This window comes from Bactrocera oleae, chromosome 4, assembly GCF_042242935.1.
Source record: "Bactrocera oleae isolate idBacOlea1 chromosome 4, idBacOlea1, whole genome shotgun sequence".
Classification (NCBI taxonomy): Eukaryota; Metazoa; Arthropoda; class Insecta; order Diptera; family Tephritidae; genus Bactrocera; species Bactrocera oleae.
Window position 1 is genome coordinate 44,445,161 of NC_091538.1, and position 17,220 is coordinate 44,462,380.

Here is a 17,220-nt window from a genome sequence, read left to right on the forward strand (position 1 = left end):
TGATCTCTTGAAAAGCTTAATTAACCACTCATTCGGAGGAGTGGTGTGTATATACGAGGTGTACCGGTACGAAACGATTTTTTGTGTGAAAATGAAATACTAATTTTGAATGGGAAAGTAAAAAAAAAATATTCAAAGTATTGACTATTGCTTTTTACACATTTTGACCACCTTTCTGGCAGTTTGTGGATACCATGCCAATAAAAATGTTCGCCTTTTGAAGCAAACCAATCAGACACCCAATTTTCAACTTCTGAGTAGGAATCGAAGTGCTGGTTAGCCAATGCGTGTCCCATCGATAAAAACAAATGGTAATCGGAACTGGCCAAGTCTGGTGAATACGGCGGGTGAGGCAGTAACTCTCATCCAAGTACTTGTATTTTATTCTGAACCGATTTTTCTTTGTCTGCAGATGCATTGTCGTGTAAAAAAATTACTTTGTCGTGTCTTCTGGCCCATTCTGATCGTTTTATCGATCAATGCATCATTCAAATTGATCATTTGTTGTCTTTAGCGATTAGTGTTGACAGTTTCACCAAGTTATAGAAGTTCATGATATACCACACCTTTCTGATGCCACAAAACACACAATATTGCCTTCTTTTGCATATTAATTCTGATAGAGCATGATCACCATCGACAAGCATTCAATGCGACTCTTCAAATGGAAACAAAAAATTAATGCTTTCCACAAATCATCACTTTTCGGTACAAAATTTGACATTTTCAACACAATAAAAAAACATGATGTTGTTTATTCTGTAAAGTTATTAAATATGTTTGACAGATGTCATGTCAACCAAACAAACAAAACTTTAAGGCTCGTTTAAAACAAATGTTCTCCACCACTTTCATATTTCATATAACAACTAAAATGATTAGCACTGTGAAAGCCACCTTAGTGTTGTGAATCATATCTTTATAGAATAGGTGCTCTCCGCATTATATGGGGAAACGGTTTTGAAACCTTAAGGAATATATGCGTTCGGTGAAAAGTAGATAATTACAATAATTGGAAAATAAATAACTATTTTAATAACTTTGTGTGTTTTTTGGAGTGAAACTTCTAATGTTAGTTCGGAAAAGGTTGCGTTAAACTTTTAACGCGTAGTAGGGGTTGTATATCGCATTTACTAGTGAGCAAAGAGAAACAAAGAGAGAGAGAACTACACAGTGAGATATAATACATACATACATATCTACCAGAAAAATTATCAAGTGTATTCGTTTAACCGCGTTTAGCACAACACAGCAAGAAATTCCGAATCCCCACTAAATGACCGTTGCGCTATTCTATTAATATTTTGTTACTGTGTAATTTTCAGCTACTTTAAACGACTGCTTGTATGCTGAACGAAGCATACTTACCTGGCGTATGGTCATGAAGGCGGTATTATTTAACAAACACAATATTCATAGTCATACACTCCTAATGGGAACATATGGCAATGACATAAATTAAAATTAGTATTAAGTGGGATATCCTTTTTTTTAAATGGACAATTGTACCAGATCCAAAGGCATGCACTATGCACTGTGATTAAAATTTGTTCTTAAAATATCAATGCATTTCTTAGCATTCATAATTCCGGTGATAAAGACAAGCTGCAACAAAACATCCCCAGAACATGACGCAACCTCCACCGTATTTAAATGTGGGCAAAAGGTTTTCCTGTGATGAAGACGTTTATTTTTCTAGCGCCATATTTTTACCTTTCCATCACTGTGAAACTTTTAATGGGAGTTCGGGAAAGGTTGCGTTAAACGTATAACGCCCCTAGTTATGGAAAGAGAAAGAGAGAGAGAGAGAGAAGCTACGCAGCAAGTGTTGATAACTTAGTGAGTAAACCATCACATGGTTTTAAACGCGAGTGTTTTAATTTTGTTGATTTTTTTAAGAAATTCAGTTTTAGAATCAGTTTGTTAATTTTAAATCTTAACTTGACATTTCATAATTCGGAGCGTAAAAATATTATTTGGTGAGTTCGCGATTTGAATATTGTTTAATTTTTATCTAGATTATTGGGGAACACCACTGAGATATTAAGACCTTTAAGAACTTCTCTTCGAATCGCATGAAATCTTGAATAAAAATGCAATTCCTTCCGTGGTTGAATAAGAGAAAATTGATCGCGGTTTCGATCTAATGAAGATGCACGCAGGAGTCATCGCTCCGATGCTGTTTTCACCAGAAAATTAACTAAATAGAAATTAAATATTTCATATCTTATTTTAGCTATTACAATCCTCTTGTAAATATTATTAATATGAATACAACGCCTGGGGATTAAATCGAAAAAATTTGTTTATCGGAAAAAATAAAAGTTTTTGTTTGCCAAAAATATTGTGTTACAATAACATTGATTTCAATCCTTTCATGTTTCCAATTTGCCATCATAAAGCTTCCCTTCTTCCGCGCAGAGAGACTCCACGCATCTTGCTTTTTGTTCAGGGATTCACGCTTTGGAAAAAAAGGGCCAGACAGTAGACTAATCGAATGATATCGATTGCTTTAAGCGAAGAAACGGAGTGAAAAGTTATATACTTTTAGCAAGAAAGTTACAAACGACTTTGGCAAAGCATCGAAAATGCGCCAACCAGTCCCTCAGTTTTTGAGATACCAACCTGAAACTTTACACACGTCCTTTTCTCTTTAACAAGCTGCTCATTTGTCGGTACTGCCGATATCGGATCATTAAAGCATATAGGTGACATACACACTGAACGAAATTTGACTGGGATTATTTTCTTAAGCATTGGTGCAATTTACAAAAAAAATATCCGATTTTTCTATGCAATATTTTGCCTGAAAGAACACAATAAAACTTGTTTTGTACGAAAAAAATGTTTGCTTAATTTATCTAAAAATCCAAAACTCTGGAATGAGAAATTCCGATATAATTTTGAAATGCTTATAAGATTTTATACAGCCCATACATAAAATCACTATGTTTACTAAGAGGTTGCCCTCAATGCATTTTTAAACTGCCAATCTTCTGACATAAAATCAAGTGTATTACGTATTTGTATATATTTATATATAATATTACATAAATATTTTTCTATTTATACGTAAGTTCATATATTTTGCCATTAAAATTCCTTAAAATGATAATTCCTAAAATAATTTGATTGGATCTGACATAATATTCTGCTATTTTACTGCTTGTGATATATCGGCTTAAAAATTCTCGAATTGTATTTAAAGTTCTATTATTATATAATAATTATATATGTATATCAAATTAAATTTCCTTAAACTTGCAAACAAAAATGATGATTGGATATGGCCTTTTTCGACGAAGAATGTGATTAATCTATATGTATTTGGATTAAAATTTCTGAATTCTTATCAATTAAGATTCTGGGAAAAATTGTTAAGTTATACCGCAAATGTTTTAGAAAATCGCTTTGCGACAGATATTGTATTTCAAATTATTTTCGCGAATTTTAAGTTTAAATCACTCGCAAAGCTTTAAGCTTTAAATGCCCTTATCTGCCTGACTCTTTAGAATAATAGTTTGAACTAAAAATAAAAATTTCGCGACTGAACTTTATAAAGTAGCTAAAGACTATGAAAAAAGTCATGTGACAGACACAGACACAGTACACGTGACAGAAGTACTTCTTTACCAATTCATTGAGAGTGAGTAAGAGTGAGGGAAAGAGAAATAAAGAGAGAGAGAGAGAATGAGTTGTATTGACATATTAGAGGGATAATCGAAATAATATCATGTGTGCATACAAATTTAATTTTTAATTTATTTCTTCAATTTGTACATTATCTTCAATCGGAGCAGATATAAATATAGCGTATATAACGGATTTATGGTAACTAAAGTATGAAACATATGTTTGTGATTCTAAATAGTGTATCTTTCTGAAGAATTCTGAATTCTGAAAAAATCGAATTTTTCACGAAGAAAGTGAAGTCGGGTATGAGAGCAGCACCACCATAAGTGTACAAGTACATAACCAACGTACTCTGCACCCTGTATGACAAACAATGAAACCTTCAATTTGATCTTTTTTTGGGAGATATGTTGATCGCTGCGTTGACAATTTCTTTTGCATTTTTACATTTACTCAAGCTGATATCGCCAATTTCAGTCAAACTCACTGTATGTGCAGTGGAGTTTATTGGACTCGTATGAAAATGTGGAGTGTCTTTTGAAGGCGACAGCGACATATCAAACAGCTGATGTACACAATTTCGTTGTTGCCGTACTAAAACCTTTCACTTCATTGAAATTTAAATACTTTGTTAAAAGTGAAATTTTTTATGCAAAAAATAAGTAAATAGGTCGATTTATTTGTTTTAAATTATCAATTTTTATTACAAATGATATATCAGAGCTATTTTATGCTTCTGTTGGTAAGATAACGTTAGACTTGTTAGGTCTTTGAATAATTCTACATTTCACATATTAATGGCAACACTACAGCTGCCACTTGCCGTTCGCTAAATTAAAATTGGTTTTAATTTAGCAACAGCGACACCTTCAAGTCTGCTGCTGCTGTGAAAGCATTCTGTTGTCGAAATAACTGATAACCATAATAACGTGTGCATGTTAATATTTGGCAGATGCTGCATGCCGCTTGTCGTCGGCTATGTGTTCAGTATGTATGCGCCAATGTGCAGTGTGTTATCTCTGGTGCAACTAACATAGAAGCCTGCGAAATGAATCGACCAAGCATACGTATCAAAATATATGTATATCGGAGAGTGCGCGAAAAACAAAAACAAATGCATTGTTGCAATCTATATGGCTACGCACACACACGTAGCTGTTCAAAGCAAAACAAAATCGAAACGGAAATTTGAAAAAGTGTCGTGACGCGACCTTGAAAAATCACTCTGATGCCTCCAAAGAAGTATTCACTTCAAAAACTAGTATTTATAAAAAGAATACTAATATTCGCAATAAAAGAGACTAGCACATTGTCTATAATTGTATTGTATTTTTATCCATTCGTTCTTGGCAAAGTGTGCAGTTCGTCCCTTTGTTCGCTTCAAAGAAGCTAATCACCAGAAAAATATCACAATATCAGCAATTTCAAAAGAAGTTGCCTCAATGTTGTAAATAGAATTCCAAAACAAAAATCTTTTATTTGCATGAAAATGTGTTCAGAATTAAAAGTAAAACTTGGCTAAAATAACAAAGTTCACTTTTCCGTACGATTAGTATAAAACAGAGCATCGGCTTTGATGTTTCATTAGAATTATTTCGACAGTCTAGTGATTCTTCAGTTTGATAAACTTAAAACACACCTTTATTTTGAGTTTAAAATGAAATTGTTTGTATATGTGTTATTTACCGTCCTTTTGGCGTCGGTATACTGCTATCCGGCCAGAAGTGAGGACATCAGCGCAGCACCGTCGGAGCAAGATTCTGCCCTAGTAACGGATTCACATGTGCGTCAGAAGCGTGGCTATTATCCTGTTGTCAGTTACGCTGTCAGTTATCCGGTGTATAGATCTGTGTACCCTGTATACAACGCCGTTGCTCCTGTACCTGTTGCTTCGTATTCAGTTTATCAACACGCCTATCCTGCTACTATTTACGGTTAAGCGGACAAATAGAAAGGATTAATGACTTTCTAAATATAAAACGATATTTTTAAATATGACACCTGGCACAGAAACTTGATATAATAAACGATATATATATGGTATATAAGGTACTTCGTACTTTTTTATTTCCATACAGTAAGTTCTTGGGGCTTCTGGTATATTTATAGACTCTAAGCAGGGTATATTAAGTTTGCCACGAAGTTTACAACATTCAGAGGGATGTTGGATACCCTATAAAATATATGTATGTATGTATAAATGATCAGCAGGACGAGCTGAGTTGGTTTAGCCATGTCCGTGTCTGTCTGTCTATCCGTCTGTTTGTCTGTATATACGCGAACTAGTTCCACAGTTTTTGATATATCGACCTAAAATTTTGCACACGCTTTTTTTTCCCAAGAAACTGGTAATTTGTTGGAACCGCCACTATCGGACTACTATACCATATAGCTTCCAGTTATTTGACGAGATATCTCACGAAATTCCGCACGAATTATTGTACAAAAGTACCATTTTGTGAAGAAATTGCTCAAATCGGACTACTGTAGCGTATAGCTGCCATACAAACTGAACGATTGGAATCAAATTCTTACATGGAAAACTTATATTCTCGAAATACGGCTCTCTAGACCATATTGCTTCCATACAAACTGAATTATCAAAATCAAGTTCTTGTATGGAAAATTGTTTATTTGTGAAAGGTACTATTGCTTCGGTGCAGCCGAATATATAGGTATATCTGAGATTATTTTATTTTTTATTAACGATCAACGATAAATTAGAGATTTTACCAACAACCAGAAGTACAATTGTCTAAAACAGAAAATCCTTGCGACCCAGAATACTTATTTATGTGCTAAAGTTGCTAAATATGGAAATGAGAAATCACACAACGACATGAAGCTGCATAAATAAAAATACAGCTTAAAGATTAAGAAGGTTAATCAAAAACCAAAAACTTTGAAAAAGAAAATTAAGAAAAGGAGAGGAGAAAGATAAAAATAATATAAAAGCTAATTATAGCTGCTTTTACAACATTTAACGCAATACGAAATTTTGCGCATTTCGCTTTCCTTTTCTATATTATAGTCATGAATTTAAAAGCACCTGATTCCATTTTATGGTGTTACTGAAAACTAGTTAAATAATTACTTAAATTTTGACGAGATAAAAATATGTTAACTTTCCCCAGGAAACTGATAATTGATTTAGACAAAAAAATTGTAGACGTTTTATGGTCTTATTTGCAATATTTACTATAAAAATCAGGTAAGTTTGAAGTTAAAAATCAATGTGAATATAGTAATTATTTTGTATCAACTTTCGGTATAAGTATGGAAAATATTTGTTTATTACTACATATGGTTATCGTTTATGCTTCCTAAGGGTTTGTGTCTGAAGTCTTTTGTTCAGTCTATTAAAATAGGTCGATATTATTTCGGATTTGTTTATGAATGAATTACAAAACGAAAGTTGCATCGAATACGTAATAGAGACTTCTTTTTATTGCTTATATAAGTTCCGAACTTTTTTATAATACTAAAAATAAACAAAGAAACCAATTTTCAGTGAAAATAGGCACAAAAGGATTGATCTCCTATTGTTATAGCTTTAATATAAATAACAGTGAATTATAGTTTATAAGCAAAGAGTCTCAATCAGAAAACAAACAAATTTTAAAACACACTCTTAAAAATATTTATTTTATATGGTTTGCTAGCCTAAAGTTAAACTTTTTGTTAGAGTACTATAAAAATAGTAATCGGAGCCCTTTTGTAATTTGCGGATAATAGGGTATACTTTTTTTAAATTTTGAGCTACCACATTAAATGCTTATTTTTAATTTAATATTGTAATAGTGTTGCCATTCTATGCTGGGTAAGTGAGACTCGAAACGAAAGGCTCAACATCTAAAAAAAGAGTACCAAGTTTATGGAGTTTGAGTATCTGAGGAATCGTCCTTAATACGAATACTGTGTGAAAATGATTATTATAAAACTCATTGTTGAAGTTTTAAATTAGTAATAGTCAATATAAAATAAATTTAAGTACAATTAAGAGATGATTAAAATCGAGTCAACCCAAACATTATATAATATAATGCAAAGGTATAAGTAATTCACTTTATATCCAACATACCGATATTAAATTCAACCGAATTTAGGACTTTACATAATCGTTACACACCGGGTTAGGAGAGTAAATCCGTCCATATTGGATATCGGGTCAGTCAGTCTTTGAGGGTACTTTTCTGAATGATTCAAATTATATTCAATTAGTCCGAAATTCGCAATATTAAAAAGAAAATGGAGCTTGCGATTTATTTTATTAAGTCATCTATATTTTTCAGTCAAAGGCTCTGATGCTTTACCATCTCGAAATGAGCAGCTCCTTGTTGAAAAGAGGACATTTGCCAAATTTCAGATTCATATCTCAAAAACTGAGGGACTTGTTCGCATATATACAGACGGATACACAGGCAGACAGATTTAGCTCGTCGCACTAATCATTTATATTCATACATATATACTTTACATGGTCTCCGGCGTTTTATTTTGAGTGTTACAAACATCGTGGCAAACTAAATGTACCCTGTACAGGTTATAATGAAGCATTGTTGGTCAGATTTTTCCCAAATTCAATTTTTCTGTGAGCGACATGATGATTTGAGACACTGTCCCTGAGACTTACCTTAGTCTCGAATACATTTTGAATATTTTATGGTATTTTTTCATTGGTCGTTAATTAGATACGAAGTTGTAAATCTACCTATATATCATAGAAAACCTTGTACAAAACTCATCAGAACTTGATTTAATATTTTATATATACTTTGAATAAGTTTGTTATTTACCAACGATGGGTTATGGTAGTAAAGTTCATGAGTTAATTATTTAGAAATATATTTGAAATTTTTTGGCTTCACACTTTTGGCTTTATTTTAACCATTTAATAACATTTCAAAATTATAGATGTTTTCTCTGACACACAACACTCAGTTATACTTGTATTAATACAGTTATGATTTTTTCAAATGAAATCTTTGGTCTTCTTAAAGATATATGAACTTTAATTTAATATAGGATAAGCTAAGTTGAAGTTTAATAAAACTTTATTTTTAACAGAAAACACAACAAATTATGGCAATATTGTGTTTGTTTTTATTTTTTTAGCTTAGTAAATCACATTTTTAATTTCACAATTCAAATTAAAGATATATATTCGTTATTCGTATCGTCATTTTAACCATAATAACGACCCCGATGACCGCCATATCCACCGTATCCACCATATCCACCACGGTATCCACCATATCCACCACCATATCCACCACGATATCCACCATAACCGCCACGATAACCACCACGATAGCCCCGCGCCAAGCGATCGCCTTCGTTCTCATGTCCTTGCTGCGCGTCGACATCGAATAAATTTAACGGTTGATCGGCTGCCTCAAAAGTGAGTACACCGTCATCGCCAATGGGATTACCGTTGGCGCTGACCAGCATTGCCACGAACAGCACCAATACTAAGCAAACGCTAAAGGCACGCATTTTCACTGAATGATTTTATTTTAAGAAAGGTCCTGAGTATTTGTTAAGAAAGTTCCTCTAGAAGAGTTGCAAACGTTTTGATTATAATCTGAATATCGCTTTGCTTTTATATACTAAAATTATAGTTGATTTTTGTCAACATTGTATAGTAGCTGTGCATGTACGATTACAAATCATTTTACTAAACTAAATGATATAAATAATCAGCGAAATGTTGTACATTACTTGGAATGAAATCGCGAACGTGATTGCTGTTCTATAAAAATAGAGAAAATATACAAGTCTAGAAATTGAAATTGAACAAGCAAAAGTAATCAGATGCGCCTAGCAATTTACAGACTGTCATGTCATGCAACAACAATAACTCAAACGACGAAAACAACTACTTGATTTGGGGGCGGCTGTTGTTTACTGCAAACACCCCTGCTAAGCGGGTGTCATCTTCTCATTTGCGACGACTCGGATTTGCACGCTCTCATTTTGTGATGCATCTCCGCTATCACCTGACCAAGTCAACAACACAACTCATGCGTTTTCTGCATTGCATTGAATTGACGTCTGTTAATGAATGAAATCGATCAGTATATTACTTAATAATTCTCTATGTAATACAAATGACATGTGGCACACTTGAACGCCTCAGTGATTTCTGAGAATTGGTCAATGCGAACACGACAGCATATTTGTGGGGTTTTCCTTTAAGTTGCGCTCAGGGTGACACATTATAATGAATTAACTCACTCACTTGTTGTTGTACTACTAGTTTTAGTAGTAATTGTTAATAATGATTACTAGCAAATTATTCGATATATAATATATGCGCAAAAAATTTAATTGTTTTCGAAGTGCATACAGGCTGCAGCCACTTTTATGACACTATTTGTATATTGACTAAATTTGGGTTGGTTGCAGATATTTTGAAAATCTCAACTGGGTATTAACCATGGATCAAATAAAAAAAAAATTGTCAAAATAGGCATGTTTGGGAAACATAATATTCATTCGAATACTCCCAACTTTTAAACTATAGTTTGATTTAACTTAAAAGATAGGATAGTCAATTATAATAAAAGTAAATTAAAAACAATAAAAAAGATTTTTTCTAAACAAAACACATGTTAAAAACTAAAAAAGATCTAGTAAAGAAGTGAAGCTCGGATGTAACCGAACATTTCATACTCTTGCAAATTGCAAGGACCGAAGAAGGGTAAATTCCTTCAGATGTTTGCAAAACTTTATATTAAACTATGGAAAATATTTCCCTGAGAATACACTGGTTTAAAAAAGTTACTCTTTCTTTAATACTTTTGAATTCATTAAGAATGACCGATAGATGTGGTATAAAGTTAACCGGAAGTTCGAACATTTTTATGTATTATAAAAGGGGGATGAGGGAAGTATCGACTTTATTTTAAACATTCTAGATTGACCGATATGTTCGGTAAAAAAAACAGCCAGTCAACAGTCCTTGAAAAGTTATATTCCGATTTCAACAATTCGGCGTATCTGTGAAAAACCTTGAGGGCACTATTTGTGCAAAAATATTATTCTGATAACTTCATTGCTGTTTGATTTAACATTACATTTTACACACCGAAATTGGTTCAAATCGATCAAATAGCTCCTTAGCTGTAAGATTTCTCCTAAATGTGGGCGGAGCCAAGCCCATTGTTCAGTTTTATAGCAGCTCATATAATCCCTACAATCTTGGTTGTAAAATTGAATGCTTGTGGCGCGTTTCTTCAGTGAGTTATTACACTTTTAGTAGTTCAATTAATATAGGGTGTGGGCGTGGTTATTATCTGATTTTACTCATTTTCACAGCGTATAAAGGAATGCTAAAAATATTCCTTCTCAGCAAATTTAATTTAATTTAATTGATTTAACTTCAGGGTTTGGCAGATATATGTCTACATTAAACCAATTACGCTTCAAACTTTTCTAAACCACAAATGTCCCTGCCTAGTGCAATACGTTGTACTACTTGTATCTTAGTGTGGAGCTTAATTATACAAGGTTACAGGTTTTCGATTAATAGCGTAACAGCGCTCCAATTACATCTGCAACACCAACCTTTTCATTATGTCCAAAAATATGTGTAAGAAGTTTCATCAAGATATCTCAGTTTTTACTTTACAGACAGTCACATTGGTTTCAACTCATCTTTTTATAGTGTTCAGTTATATATACAAAACCCTATAGCTACCTTCATTCGTTTTAGGTAATACAAACAACCGTTAGGTAAACAAAACTATTATACTTGCTGTAGCAACATGTTGCAAGAGTATAAAAATAATAATAATTATGGTTTTGAGTAAAATGACAAATGAAAAATTCATTATTTTTTCTATTGATAAACATTTGTACCAAATTTTTTCAAAATTAAACCTCAAGTACAATCGTGTTCACTTCTTTTCAAGTTATATTTTCACTGTATTGGATAGTTGACTATAATAGTATTTAATGTATACCATATATTAGTCACAGCAATGCGCGGTTGGTTCTACTAGTAAGACTATTTTGAATGATTAAAAAGTGACTTGCGCTAACCAACCGAAATAGGCGATGGAAATCATTACTCACTTCAATAAGATGACGCATCACGTGACATTGAGATTCAAACTATTCCGCTTCTTCAACAAAAATTCGCAGTATGTCTGATATCACAAAGAGATGACATTGATCGGCTAACGAGGTCTACAGATTTGGCTACTCGTGACTTCCTTTTGTAGGTTTTTAAAAAGCAACGTTTATGCCAGGAATTCTCGGAACATTCCAGAGGTCGAAGAGTTATGAAAAATATGTAGATAACTAGTTCATTTTTTTCATTGTATTCAGTAATGTTTATAATTTCATTATGTTCAATTTTCTATTTTATTATAAAAATTATCTTTCTCCAAATTCAACTTTTCGTGTGCTTTTACCATTTTATGGTCATCCGTTTTATAATCGTCTACCTGTGCTCGCTATTCGTCGAATTATTGAAAATTTCGAGCGTAGATTTTCCTTTCGAAGCAACGAAAATATGGCTGCAGTTCAGGCAAGTGTTGCTGAAAATCGCAATTAGTCGATTCCAAGACGTTCGCAAGAATTGGAACTTTCTCAAACCACATCCTGGAGGATTTTGAGAAAGGATTTGAACGTCGTGAATTTGCTGATTTTGCCTTGGACCAACTTGAAAATGATGACGATTTTTTTCAGAAAATCATCTTCTTCGATAAGGCTTAGTTTCATCTTAGTGGTGCGGTAAATAAAAAAAACGATCGATTCTGGTGCGAAGAAAATCAACAAATTATTCATGAACAACCATTATATTCACCTGAATCGGTCTGTAATTCTTTATTATTATTGCGAGAAAAGTTTGAGATTCGATAGTTTCAAGAAATTGTGTCATTGAATGGCCTCCATGAAATTGTGATTTAACACTATTAAGCTACTTCTTGTTAGGTTATTTGAAGTCATTAGTCTTTAGCAAAAATTCAGACCTTAAGCTTTAGAAATCAATATTGATTTAGTGGAAAAAGTATTCGAATATTGGGTTCATCGAATTCGTTCCTGCGAAGGAACGTCTAAATGCTGATGGCCGAAGGCCGTTTAAATGCTGTTATATTCAGAACTTAATTGTATTGATTGTACTTCATATTAAAAAAAAAGACATGTGAATTTCCTTAACAATTAGTGTGCTTTTTTTGAAAGCAAATCATATCACTTTTATTGGAAAACACCTTAATTTTAATGCAATATAAATACCTCAATAATTTCATACCAACATAATAAATGGCGTACCCTGTACACGTATAATTTTGAAAAGTCGTTTAAATACGGATTAAGTACGCTCAGCAGATAAAAAGTTATCTCTAATTTATTTCTATTTTATTTTTAAGTCTAATAATATTTTTCTTACAATTAAACTCATAAAAAAATGTTTGCAATTTTAATAACATGATTCTCCTTATAAGTAGACAGCAATAGCGCATGTTTTGTGACTAATGAAATCTAAATAAAAAATTCAGCATGTAAAACGATTAGCAAATTTCTGCTTCGCAGTTAAATGCTTAGATGCTTTCATATGCCGACTGAATTAACAATTAATTTTGAGGTGCATAGAAATTGAAATTTAATTAAGCAGAGCCAATAACAATAAAAAATTATGGGATAACAATTAAATACAAATGTTTTTACTTAAGCCTTTTACTGGGATGATTTACTGTTCGTAAAACTATATAATAAAATAAATAATAAAAATCTAGATAACGAGGTATTGAACAATGCAATCATAAATCATTAATACGACTGGAGGGTCCTTGACCGCTAGTAGCCACGTGTGCATTCCTCTTACATGGGTCCGGCTGCTAGATGACTGTAACATTTCTAAAATTTCGAATATAAATTTATACCTTGCTTAGTTGTACACATATGTTTTATAACATTTTTATACTCTCGCAACATGCTGCTATGGAGTATAATAGTTTTGTTCACATAACGGTTGTTTGTATCACCTAAAACTAATCAAGTTAGATATATGGTTATATATATACAAATGATCAGGATGAAGAGACGAGTGGAAATCCGGGTGACTGTCTGTCCATCCGTCCGTCTGTCCGTCCGTCCGTGCAAGCTTGAGTAAAAATTGAGATATCTTCATGAAACTTGGTACACGTGTTTCTTGGTATAGTAAAACGGTTGGTATTGCAGATGGGCGTTATTGGACCACTGCCACGCCCACAAAACGCCATTAATCAAAAGCAAATACATTGCCATGACTAAGACCCTCAATAAGACACAAAACTGTTATTTGGTATACAGAATCACATTAGAGAGGGGCATCCGAAGTTTAGAAATTTTTAAAAATTTGGCGTGGCCCCGCCTCCTAATAGTTTTAATGTACGTACGTATCTCCGAAACCACTCACACTATAATAACAAAATTCACTGAGAACAAATGTTTTTAGCACCTCTATCGACAGTGTGAAAATCGGGTCAAAACCCTGCCCACTCCCCATATAACGGTTCTGTTAAAAACTACTGAAAGCGCAATAAATCAAGCACTAAACACGGCAGGGACATTAAATTGTATCTCTAAAATTGTATGAGATGAAATTAGTTAGCAGGCGTGGCCACGCCCACTTTTAGGTGAAAACCCATATCTTGGGATTTGCTTAACCGATTTCAACCAAATTCGCACATAATATTATTTTCATATTTCTATGTTATAGTGCGAAAATGGACGTAAAGCTTTGCGTGAATAATGCGTTTAAGGTATGCCACCGTGTGATCAAAAATTGTCTAATCCAAACCAAAACTGTTCAAGCTCCTAGATACTGAATATGTGGACCCCAGTGCCTATAGTTGACTTTTTACCGAAAATATCGGTCGATATGTAAAATATATGTGTAATTGAAATTCATATAATAAAACTCTCAATAATAGTATTTTTTTGTGTCAAAAATGGGTTGAATGGGATCAATGCTTCCTATAGCCCTCATATACCAAACATAAAGATTTTTGAACTTCCGGGTGATTTTATACTGCATACATAGGCCAATATGTGAGTTATCTCAATGAAACTGAGAGAGTATGTTTTTCTCAATCATGATCAAATTGTTTTTCTCAATCATGATCAAATCAGGTGGAAATTTTACCTAGCCCTAAGCCATGTTAGTAGTATGTGGTATTGGCGAAAATTAATAAAATCGAGTTAATACTACCCCCAACTTTCATATACTACTTATAATGCTTTTCGTTATTCTAACCAGTTTTATGCCGAATATTTGAGTCAGTGAGTATTAATTTTTTTTTTCTCAAACGAGTATACCATTTGACTTTGCGACAGTATAAAATGTTCGGTTACATCCGAACATAGCCCTTCCTTACTTGTTTTATTTAAGTTAATTTTCTAATAGACGAGTAAGTCGGTCGTCCTTCACATGCAAACAGTTTTGATAGCACTCGGAAATTTCAAATACAAAGGGTTTGGCGAAAATTCTATTCATGTGATATTTTGATATTAATTAACTAATTTTTAAAGTGCAACTTTTATTAAACCTACATACACATATACGTACACATGTAGATATTATAACCCGCAAAATTTACAAACATTGTTCTACAAAAACCACAATACAAAGACATACATATTTACGATGGTTTATTGGCAAAGCTGTTAGAGCGACAATGGAAGCGCTGACAATCGGCCATCGTTCGTTTGTTTTTTTCGACACAGCCCGAAAACACAATGTTGTGATGCTTTGTCGTCGGATCAGTCCTTCGACACACTGGCTCTTTGATATGAAAGCAAAGAGCGTGAGCTTCGGCAATTGGTTGTCCGTGTCAATGGAGACTTCTCATCAAGCAATTAGTGTACATATGTTGCATGTAGACAGATATACAAACATTATGCGTTTTTTCATATTTTTTTACATGCACACAATATTATATACATATATATGTTATCAAAACTTTTAATGAAAATAATATTTCAAAAGAAATTTGAACATAGATATGTACTATATACTTATGTCCTGTGATACCAAATATTTACAGATTATCTATTAATTATATGCAGAGTTGTTTGCGCATTGTAAATAAACTGGAATTAGCATTAGTTTTCTCATTTAACAGTGAAAATGCTCAATTCTGCTATTTTTTTGTTTAGTTACCACAAAATATTGGCTACATTTATTAACTGTGAAACTCATGATGAAGATGACATTGATAATAGAATGATTGAAAATAAGTGAAAAACGGGTCAAAATTATTTAACGGTTAAAAAATATTAAAAAATATATCAGTTTTTAAAGTGAAACTTTTTATTAAGTGTATATCATCTAAATAATTGTTAAGTACTTTTATCATTTCCCATTATCATTCCCATTTTCCAAGTATAAAATTAAGATTGAAGAAGCGATTTTTAGCTAAATGTCTATAATGTGAAAAAAGTATCACTCTTTCTGTGGTTTCATAAAACCACACAATCCTTTCTTCTTTTATATCATGTTTTGCGACCAGATGCTCAAACAAAACTGTGCTCTATAGCACTTTTTAAATTTGTTGGTTTAGGAGTTACTATGAACCCTAAGCTAAATTTTAGTCTTTATATTGATGCCATGGTTAGGAAAGCAAAATGTGTACATAATTTTGTTAAACGCTGGGTAAAAAAATTTAGAGATCCGTATGTTGTGCTCTTTTTACAACTTTAATTAACCCTTTCTAGTATGGAACCCTAGGAAATAAAAAGGTAGATATTCCGGCTCGTTTTTGGAGCCAGGTTGGACTGTTACAACTTGTAGACCAAATTTCAAACTTAACAAACCTTTCCGCCGCATATGTCACGACTTTAATTATGATTCCTGCACATTTGATTTATCTGAAATACTTTTAAACATTTGAAAGGCTATATTGCTTTCTCTTAATAAATAAAACCGTAACAATTTATTACAACGTGATTTTAAATTTTAGCTCTTTCTAAAAACTCTATTGCCTGTCATGACTCTGCCAATTCCACACACACGCGAATTGCGCCCTCGCGTCGGTTGGGAGTGAAGAGATTAATCGTTGGGTAATTATTATAGCCATTAATCAGCCAGTGACTTAGTTAAGAAATAGGAAGAACTGACGTAGGAAGATAACAAGGATAAGTATGTTGACTAATAAAATATTTTTTTCTGCAATGCAGATTTTTATTATATATCCTTTAAAAAACTCAATAATAAATATTTCACACCAAAAGTGTTAAAAAAAATACTATTTAATATTTAAAATACCACGAAATTTTATTTGGGAACATATTAAATTAAATTATTTTATTTAGGATTGTATTGATTTTGTGCTTTGTGCCAAATCTCATGTAAAAATCGTCCGCTAGTTCCTCTTATCACAAACAATATTGTGCGCACGCATTTATTTCCACTCGGTGAACTCATAATATTAATTCGACTAAAACTGGAAATAAATTAGTAATTAGAATTTAATAAATAAATTATTATTGCAAACATAGCTGAGAAAAAATTGCATGCCACATGCATATTTAAAATTAAATAATAAGACATGTACTAAAGACTTAAGACACAAACTTGCCATTACTTCAGAAATT

General features: G+C 32.6%; 1 protein-coding gene across 1 annotated transcript; it reads right to left on the bottom strand.

The window, feature by feature from the left end:
- Nucleotides 1-8,713: 8,713 nt before the first annotated feature.
- Nucleotides 8,714-9,247, bottom strand: LOC106624552 (cold-inducible RNA-binding protein). Its single transcript, XM_014244296.3, has one exon. It carries the CDS (start codon nt 9,127-9,129, stop codon nt 8,818-8,820), a length of 312 nt encoding a protein of 103 aa, XP_014099771.2. The 5' UTR covers nt 9,130-9,247; the 3' UTR covers nt 8,714-8,817.
- Nucleotides 9,248-17,220: the final 7,973 nt, after the last annotated feature.

What these genes read in the sequence shown, in the direction of transcription:
- LOC106624552 (XM_014244296.3), bottom strand. Translation starts at nt 9,129, where the DNA reads ATGCGTGCCTTTAGCGTTTGCTTAGTATTGGTGCTGTTCGTGGCAATG.